Genomic DNA, 9,813 nt, shown 5'->3' with positions numbered 1-9,813 from the left:
ATTTTTCATGGGACAAGAGTGGGTGGAGCCTGTTTCCTGGTTACATATAACTGAAAGGAACATCTGGTGACAGAAGTAGGGATGGCCATCGGAGAGGTGTCCATCGATGGTTGTAATCAATGAGTCCATCGGTGGTTACCATCGATGGCACATCAACCATCTTTGGTGAACCAACAATGGTTTGCACCCCTCGATGGCCACGTCTGCGGTGGTGAATGGCGAGCTGATCAAAAATAGCGGTGGGGCTTAGCGGCCGCCAGGGCTATGCTCCATCCTGTCCAAAAAAAAAAAAAATTATATATATATATATATATATATATACTCCCACTCATCCATTGATGGCAGAGAAACATTGGTTCTTTGCCATCAATGGTAAAAGTACTCAACATCGGCCATAAACCATTGATGATTTTGAATCAGCGATGGACTATGGCCACCCTTAGGTAGAAGTCTAAAACATCTTCAAGCTCTTGCTCCAATTAAATATTCACATGATAAAAATAATCCACAACTAAAGATATATAAATGAACACAAAACCAGATTATGTGTGAAAAACATTTTATTAAATCTGACACACAATTTAAAAAAATGCTACGACGCATCAAACACACCAATAAAACACTTCTAAATAAAAAGATCTATAAAGCGGTCTTTAAACAAAGGTACTGTAACACCATATTATATCAAGATTTCCTTCAGTGAAGTTTGACAATGCTGTCTCTGACATCTATAGCTTTGGTCATTTAAGGCTGATTATTTTACCCCAACTTCCTTCATGTTGGACGCAGAAGACTGCTATGTAGTCCCAGTTTGAAATCTGAAATTATGGAATGTTAAAACAAAACTAGCCACTAGGTGGAGCCCTGTCAGCAGAAAGTGCAGTGCTCATCTCAGTACAAATTGGGGAGGACAGTAAAGGATTTGGAGACCGTTACACACACACAACACGTTCCGAAGACTCCCCCATCTATGTCCGGTACGGAGAGCTTGCAAGAAAATCGTTGCCCTCATATCTTTGTAGAAAAATTCTGTAAGAATATACAATATACAATTATTGTTATGTACAAATGTAACTTATTCACATAGACAACAGTTATTTCAACTTAAAAATTAATCTGTCAGTAGGCATACTTAGCTACTTTTACATGTTCCTCTCCGGGGGAGATGCCCAGAGAGGAGATGCAGGTTGGCGTGATGGGGGGCGGGGCCAGACTGCCTGTATTATTGAGCCCCTCTTGAAGAATCACAACATTAGGCCCCGCCCCTACTCACAGGCCGCCAATCTACCTGAAAATTCTCGTCATTCTGCCCCTTTCACTAGGATGTGGGCGGGATTGCGGGAGAAGTGCCTACTATTTTGGGCTCCAGCAGGTTCCGGGAGAGTAGACATGTATGTCTGTAGGCCTTTAGGCATTCAGTTTGGAGTCGGAGGCAGCTGTGTCTATTGGCAGTCACCCGTCTGCAACGTTATACAAATGCCGCTGCAAAGCCCTTCCCTGGTGTAAGTCCGAGTGTATGAATGTGCAAGGATTGGGTCGCCCACTTTCAGCGTCCGTACACGCTGTAATACTGCCTGATGCGTCACTATCGATCGCACCATCGAAACTTGCACCAGCAGTTTCAGAGCACCAGACTTTCCCAGTCACAGAAAGCTGGAAGTCAGGAGAGGGAAGGGGGTGGGGGGGAGGGGTGGTAGTCGTTGGTGGGGGAGGGGAGGTGGAAGTTATGCAGGGGTTGTAGAGTACCACATTGTCCCTGACACAAGAGTGTGGACTCCTAGTGCTGCGATTGTAGCACAGCGGTGAGGGGAATACACGTTTTCGCTGTCACTCAAAAGAACTTCAGCAATACATGCAGAACATCATCACAGCCGAAGCAGGGCCGGCTCTAGGGGTGTTCGACCAGTGCGGTCGCACAGGGGTGCCACCCATAGAGGGCGCACCTCTCCCCAACATCCCTATTTCAGCGGGACAGTACTGTCCCGCTGTCCCACCCGTGGGCCAAAGTGTCCCGCGGGTGGTCAAATCGGGAGGTTGGGGACCCCCACCGCCGCAGCCGTGCCGAACCCCGGAATCGGCATCCATTCAGTGATGGGAGAGGACTGGGGGAAGCCCAGCTAGTGAAGCTTCCCCCAGCCTGACCTTATTTGGAGGCGTGCCATATGCGAATGCCTCCAAATAACTTTACATAGGGGTGTGGCCTATGGTAATTCGGTCACGCCCCCATCACCACGCGCAATGTAAGGGTGCCCTCTTAAGAGCCGGCACAGGGTGCTCCGACCCCTGGAGCCGGCCCTAAGCCGAAGGGAAACAGCATTTCCCTTCTCTGCTGTGACACTGTTGGAGTTGTAGATTCCCTTTTTGCAACACTAGTCTATGTTTGTCCATCGACTATCGATGATTAGCACCCAATGATGGTCTGATGGCAAAGGTAACTAGTTTTGCCATCAATGACAGGCCACTACTGATGGTGAACATCGGTGGCAGAGTCCAGGTGGCTAATGCTGGCTGCGGTCAGCACATGCGCAGTGTTAAACCATTGATGGATCAATCATCGTTACTTTCTTACTGGTGGTTTAAAGCCTTCCACCATCGATGGTCAACTCTAAACAAACCTGTCCAGTGGGAGAGTTTTCTGGATAGAAGAATAAAAGCAGGACTCTTTGTCAGTCATGTTCCCCTTAAAGTGATTTGTTCTGTATATAATTTTTAGATTTGTTTGGCGGAGGAGGAGGAGTGCTCCAGAGTCCAGACAGCTACAAGGACGCTACATATTACTGTACGAGGCTTTCACAATGCTAGTGTCAAAGCTGAAGAATACAAAACTGTACTTGTCTATAAGTGTTAATAAAGGACTGTGGACCTCATTCAGAAGCGGTCGCACGGAGCGATTGGTCGTAGTGAGCGATGTTTTTTTCAACTGCGTATGCGTGTACATGGCAGTGTGCGTGCGCAAGCCTGTCTTTCCGACCGCAATCCTCTTGCTCGCTAGTCACTACGAGGTCGTAGCTGTGATTGACATTTCGCGCCGTTTGTGGGTGGTTACAGGGGAAGGTGCGTGTGAACGGGGTGTGGTGGTGCGCGCGCAGGCGTGGTTGACCTTAAAAAGGGTGTTTTAAGGGCGTGCATATATTACTGAGCGAGTCATCACACACATCATCTCGTTGCAATAACGACGCTACTGCTCGCAGTGCTAAAGTTAGCCCAGGGTCTACCCTAAGCATTGCGAGTGCAGGCGATGGTTTCTGCCTCAATCGATGTCTGTAGGCAATTAACACTGTAACAGGTGTTAATCGTGCTGACGTAGGTTGCCGCCTGCGACCGACTCTGAATTAGGCCGTAGAGATAGGTGTGCTTTCATTGTTGTCGGTGTTTCCGCGCTTACGATGTGCATTGCGATTGAGCGCTCGTTTTGCATATTCTCGATCACTTTGGGTGTGACCGATCGCTCCCGAGTGACCGCCTCTGAATGAGGTCCTGTATTTGTATGAAAAGCAATCAGAGATCGCAGGTTGTCCCATGTCACTGTCTCAGTATAGAAACCTTTTTGGGCACTTACAGAATCCTTGTTTGTCGTCTGCTGACCCCCGTGTCCTTGAAATATAAGTGACAGCGTCAGGGATTGAGGAGAAGAGCTGGTGTTTGGTGACCGTCTTGCTGAAGAAGTTCCCAACCTCCAGCTGCTCTAGAACATTCTCTGTAAATGGCGCACACACATTAATTCATTAGTGCAGCAGTGGACAATGGAGTCTAACTAGCAACAAGTGGCGTCAGAAAAGATTATCGCCGCATATGGCAGTGATAGAAAATCGATCACTGTGATTTATCACTGAAAGGTCGCCAGGGCATGCTCAGTTCCACGATGATATCGGCCTGACAGTATTGCTGCGATCTGGGGATTACTGAGGTACTTGAACCCTCCATCCCTATCAAATAGGTCTCCATGGGGACGCTATCACTGGAGGTGGCCTATGAAGGAAATTGCTCGCTTTGGGGCTTGCTAAATACAGAGAAGCCCCAGCTATGGTGAAAACACGTGTTTTAGGGTTGTTGTCCTCTAAGTTCATAATTGTTCTTCATTTGCTAACTAGAGTCCATTTTAGTGTGCTCTAAATATACCACAGCATAGGCAGCCATTTTGTCAACTGAATTTATAGCCCTGGGACTGCAGCCCCTGGATTCACTAAGTACCAGTGTCTGAAAGGCCTTGACATGAATGAGCGTTCACCCTTCAAGATGGCCGCTGCCGTGGTGTATAGGTAAATGGTGATAGTGTAAAATATATGATCTTTCCATTTCTTAAATTCTGTTCACCAAATGTTGCTTACTGGAAAAAAGCTCTGTGAGAACCAGTCCCATTTTCCGAGTCAGTGACTTGGAGCAATAACCAATCTACCCCGTTATGGAGTACATGGTATTAGCTATCTGGCTGTCCAGCCCCACCAACAAATAACTGGATTTGAGAATATTTTGGGACTACATGGACTGACCTGCTTCCCTATTACTTGCTACACCAATTAAGATAAGAATTCAATAATTTACCGACTACTGCTTCTCCTTACCATGACATCCAGACAGATAAACGTTTACACCAATTTCTTGGAAGTCACGAAATATCTTTTAAAAAAAATTAAAAAGAAAAAAAAAATTATAAAAAAAAGACAAAACTTTTTTTTTTTTATTTGCAAAGTTCTAGAGCACATCTGGCACTTTATGAAAATAATAATAAATAATCTCCAACATTTTCACTAAAAGGAATAGCCTTTTCCACACGGGAGGCAATATGGTGGGCGCCCCTCCCATTAGCGCACGATCATTGTTGAGACCGCCACAGGCATTGTTAATGTAAGACCTAAATGGAGGGCCGTAACTCCATAGGTTGTAATTTCCCGTGTGCCTTCCCCTTGGAAAACCATTCAAATTTTAACCATGTTTTCAGCACCTGTAGGGTTAAAAAAATGGTAGCAGAAGCGATTCTAGAGCTGATTCTGAGGTACAGGCAAAAGCCACATAGCAGCGTCTAATGGCGGACGTCCGTCTGTGAGTTTATGCAAATGACGCTCCGAACTGCTTCCCATGTATAGATACGTGTAGCCGCCTGTGTGAAGTCTGAGACGCTCACTTTTAGCTCCCGCGCACGCTGTAATACGATTGGTGCGTCCTTTTACGACAACATCGGTCGCACCATCGAAACCTGCATCAGCGCTATGGCAGGTTAAGTGTCTCCGTCTGGCCGCGGCCTGCTATGCCTGCGGCTGTGCGTCTGGGAACGCAGCTACTTTTACCGACAAGCAAGCAACGCTCCTATAACACGCCCACTGAACGGACCATGTTTGAGTTCACTACAGGCTAGCTCCCAGTCAGCGCCCATGAACGCCCAGCACTTATCCGACACCTTTCTGATACTGCCCTTTCCGACCGCAACATCGCCTTTATGCGCACACTCTGTGTTACGCATGCGCTTTGGGGGGTTTTCAGCAATCGGCGTTGTGTGCGAATTACATGCGGCTCTGCATCTCTGACCCCCAAATGATTCCTAGGGGTAAATTTACTAAAGTGAGAGTTTTTAGAAGTGATGTTGCCCATAGCAACCAATCAGATTCTACTTAAGATTTAACTAGCACCTTCTAGAAGATAATAGCTAGAATCTGATTGGTTGCTATGGGCAACATTACTTTTAAAACCCCTTACTCTTGAAGACTAAAATGTCCTATTTTTACCACAAAACTTGCCCTGTACATCATGTATTACACATTCCCCTAAGCTTCAGGCCAAGTTTAAATTCTATTGCAATTAATGTTTTAAGGGGCCGATTTATTATCAGGTGTCAGACCCGATAATTATAATTTCTTATCTAATCGCTATTCACGGAAATAAGAATTTTTTTACTGCCCGGATGTATTACTCTTCAGTCAGCGTATGCTATTACCGGGGAGGGAGCCGAAGGATCCACCTCCCAATAAAGGCCCCCATACACGGTGCGATGGCACTGTGCGAGGCGACAGGGGATCTATCGACCCACATATTGGGCATTCTGCGCACACAGGGCCTGATTCAGACCCAGTCGCAAGCGATGAGCGCTCGCAACCAGGTCGATGGTGGCCCAGAGCGCATGCGCACGACGGAGCCGGCTCCGTCGTGCGCATGCGCGAGACCCGGATAGCGACGGACAATCCGTCGCTCCGTGCCTCGCACCAAAGGGGGCGTGCTGTCGATGTTTGGTGGGCGGGCCGGGGGGGTGGCTGCCCAGACGGAGGCGTTCCCATGAGAACGCCTACCGTTTGGGGGCGGCCCCACAAGTGATGTCAGTGGGAGAGCTTTCGGCTCTGTTTGAGCCAAAAGCTCTCTGGGGCTTGCGGCCATGAGACCCTACCACAAGGGTCTCGTCGCAAGCCCGATGGTCGCAATGGTCTTGACCATCGCGACCATCATCCTGGTCGCTCGCATTAGCTGTGGGTGCCAACCCATAGCAATGCGAACGGCCAGGAGGCCGCTCCATAAAAAAAAAAGATGCCCTGATTCAGAGCGAGCGCTCTTTCAGAGCGTCCGGCTCTGAATCAGGGCCACAGTGCGATCGGGTGGCCGACCGCCCGATATGCCAGCTCCCCCCTCCCTCACCCGCATATCAATCCATGGGATCGCACATCACATCCCCTGTTTAATTGGTTCTGCAGACAGATCAGGGGGTGCGATGTACGACCCCACGGGATTGCGCTCGACCGGACATCAGGGCCATACACGGTGCAATATAGCAGGCAAATCGCACCAATCAGTCGGATCGCCTGCTTTATCGCCTTAAGACCTGAGACATGTAACCCATAGGCTACATCCCGGACGCAAGTTATCATTTTATTACTTACATTTTTCAAAACCTTAACGCTGACAGTGTCTACAAAGCTGAGGGTGCTCACGTCCAGGATGAGCGAGTGGATGCGACACTTGTTGTGTTCTAGACACCCCGGGGCGGCCTCCTCTAATTGCTCATTACACACGGCATTGTGTGTCTCTAGTTCTCCATTAGAATTGGATACATCTACGTAAGAAAGTTCATATGCCTGGGAAATAAAACAAAGAGTATACAAAGTAATAACTAGACAAAATAGGTCTCGTGGCTGCATGGTGAGTTCATAGGTTCCTTCCTGATGAACGTTGTTTCATCGAACAAAATGGCTGACACTGCTTAAAAGGTAGTTTACCTCACAGACCATCCCGATTCTGGCGGGACAGTCCCAATTTGAGGGAATAATGAGACAATGTCCCACATATTTTAAGTTTTGTAGAGTATTACAGACAAAAATGCTTGCCGTGCTAATTAAATGCTGCGCATGGACTGGCGGTGGGTATTATAGAGATTAGCTGCAGATGCCACCCACCACAGCAATAAATGCCCCCTCCCTGCCTCACCACCCCCCTTGGAAGCGCTCCCAGGTGAAAGCTGTCAGATCTGCATCACTCATTAACACAAAACAATTTAGTTTATTTTGACCCAGTGTCTTCTGGCCCTGATTCAGAGTCGGACGCTATTTGCGGTCGTTCGTTCAAAAAAAGGGGTGGTTATTCAAATGAACCGTTCGCTCATTGCGGTCTGTTCACGCCTCCATGTCTGAACGAGCGAACAAAACATGCAGACATTTATTTGAAAAATACGCCCCCTGGCCGCTCGCACCATACGTCATGTCCGCTATTTATTGGATTAATCGAGTACATCGAACAGCGTATGACCTGCTCGCTATTCTTGTGGCTGGTTTTTCCTACCGCTATATTGCGAGCAGTTCTGACTATAAAACAACCAAGTGGCGTGGTCAATGACGCTGCTTTGTTAATTATGCACACCCATAAAACGCCCGTTTTGACCTTTAAGCACGCCTGTGTTCTGATCTCCACTCCCCGTTTTCAAGCACCTTCCCCTGTTACCACCCACATACGCCTCCTCCTGTCACTCAAAGTAGCAGGCATTCGCTATATAGCGAACAAATGACTTTCGGACGCAGTGACTGGTTTGCATGCGCAGATGCGCGAACATCGCTCGGAACGAGCGTACTGCCGCTTACGAGCGGCTCTGAATCAGGGCCCTTGAACATCTGCGGCAACTGCGTACCCCTAACAGTGGGCCGCTGTTAGGGGTACGCAGTTCCTGGATTTAATTCCACTGTTCCCAGCCCACTACCTGCAGTGTACGTCACTTACTGCTTCCGCTGTGACCTCACATCTCTCCTTTTCCCTCAGCGCCCTCTTCGCCTGTTTCTCTGCCTGTTCCTGCAGTTGCTGCTGCTTTTTAATGGCTTTTTTCCTCAGCTCGAGCAGTTTATCCACCTTGATGCCGCTCTGTAAAACACACAAATTAAATACCTGTAATGAGTTTTCCGCATAGGCCCTGCCTGCCCCCGGGTCACCTTTCTTTATGCCTCACAGACCTTGCGGCCCAGGAGGGAGCATGTCACTGGCATATGCAGTCTCCTGGGAGAGCAGGTCATGGAGCACCTCACTTACTACATGGTGCATGAGGCGAATTAGAAGCCCATCTCTCCGTAAGGGACAGTCAGCCTCACCAGGAGTCTAACGCTATCGGCGAAAGGCCTCGGTATATTCTATGAATGCACGTTCAGCAACTGCGAATACGCATTGGATCCTGCTATGGCTCCCGTATTCCTCATTGCCATGTATAGGTAATGCAATCTCAAGATGGCGTTACTTAGCTACAATTGATAAATTGTGCAGACACCACAGACCTCGTGCCAGGCTAAACAGCAGCTATAAAAAACAGACAGTCGCAAGTGAAATCTGCGATTACTCTGTGGTATCCCGGTTGTTAATAATCAGGCCTTTTATTTATAGAGTCCTTCTGCGTAACGGTCACTAAAGCTATTTTGTATTCACAAATCAGTCATTTAAAAATAAAAAAACAATATAAAACTCACCATCTTTTTCACTGCGTTGGCGTACAAATCAGCGTTGGCAAAGTAAAGCGTGCAGGATGACCTGAAGATTTTTATACCAGGGACCTCCAGAGCCTGCAACATAGTACATAGCAGCAGTACATTAGGGTCTGTACTCTCCTTCCCCTGATGTAGTGTAGAACTCACCATAAACTGTCTGCAAGTGTTTTAATAAAGAAGTAGTAAAGGAATGGTTTGCCTCCTTATAACATCATATAGAGCGGTTATGTTGGTTTAGCTCAGTTGTTAATGTCTTGTTAACAGGCTACAGGTCGGTATACTTGTGAACATTCTAATGATCTGATTGGTTACCGGTCGGTATATATACGTGTGAACATTCTTATGATTCGATTGGCTAATGGTTGATATATATACCTGTGACCATTCTAATGATCTGATTGGTTACCGGTCGGTATATATACGTGTGAACATTCTAATGATCTGATTGGTTACCAGTCGGTATATATACGTGTGAACATTCTAATGATCTGATTGGTTACCAGTCGGTATATATACGTGTGAACATTCTAATTATATGATTGGTTACCGGTCGGTATATATACGTGTGAACATTCTTATGATTCGATTGGCTAACGGTTGATATAGATACCTGTGAACATTCTACAGGCCGTTCAATACCCGTGAACATTTTAATGCTACAATTGATTGGCTACAGGTCAGTCTATACCTCTGAACATTAGAATTCTGTAATAGACTACGGTCTATACCAGTGAACATAACATTCTAATGCTGTGATTGACCAACCTGTAGCCAGACTCCACTCATGGATAACCTACTGTAGTAGCAGAAACTAAACAAGCTAAACTGAAAAGAACAATAACTTTATAAATGTGCAGACACACAAGAACACATACTG

The 9,813-nt window shown here is 47.0% G+C and overlaps 1 protein-coding gene across 4 annotated transcripts in view; it reads right to left on the bottom strand.

The window, feature by feature from the left end:
- Nucleotides 1-581: 581 nt before the first annotated feature.
- LOC148480701 (solute carrier family 26 member 6-like) overlaps nucleotides 582-9,813 on the bottom strand; it is a 53,284-nt gene continuing 44,052 nt past the window's right edge. For all 4 annotated transcript variants that reach the window (XM_088453988.1, XM_088453989.1, XM_088453990.1 and 1 more), the window contains exons 16-21: nucleotides 8,919-9,011; nucleotides 8,188-8,325; nucleotides 6,861-7,055; nucleotides 4,563-4,617; nucleotides 3,560-3,697; nucleotides 582-1,029 (exon numbers count right to left, since the gene is read on the bottom strand). In XM_088453988.1, coding sequence (XP_088310114.1) covers nucleotides 1,028-1,029; nucleotides 3,560-3,697; nucleotides 4,563-4,617; nucleotides 6,861-7,055; nucleotides 8,188-8,325; nucleotides 8,919-9,011 — 621 coding nt within the window. In that variant the 3' untranslated portion in view covers nucleotides 582-1,027. The remainder of the gene's footprint in view (nucleotides 1,030-3,559; nucleotides 3,698-4,562; nucleotides 4,618-6,860; nucleotides 7,056-8,187; nucleotides 8,326-8,918; nucleotides 9,012-9,813) is intronic.

The sequence above is a fragment of the Taudactylus pleione genome, unplaced genomic scaffold (genome assembly GCF_031769625.1).
Source record: "Taudactylus pleione unplaced genomic scaffold, aTauple2 ptg000607l, whole genome shotgun sequence".
Classification (NCBI taxonomy): domain Eukaryota; kingdom Metazoa; phylum Chordata; class Amphibia; order Anura; family Myobatrachidae; genus Taudactylus; species Taudactylus pleione.
The sequence above is the reverse complement of the archived record's forward strand: the minus strand, read 5'-3'. Positions and strand labels throughout refer to the sequence as shown.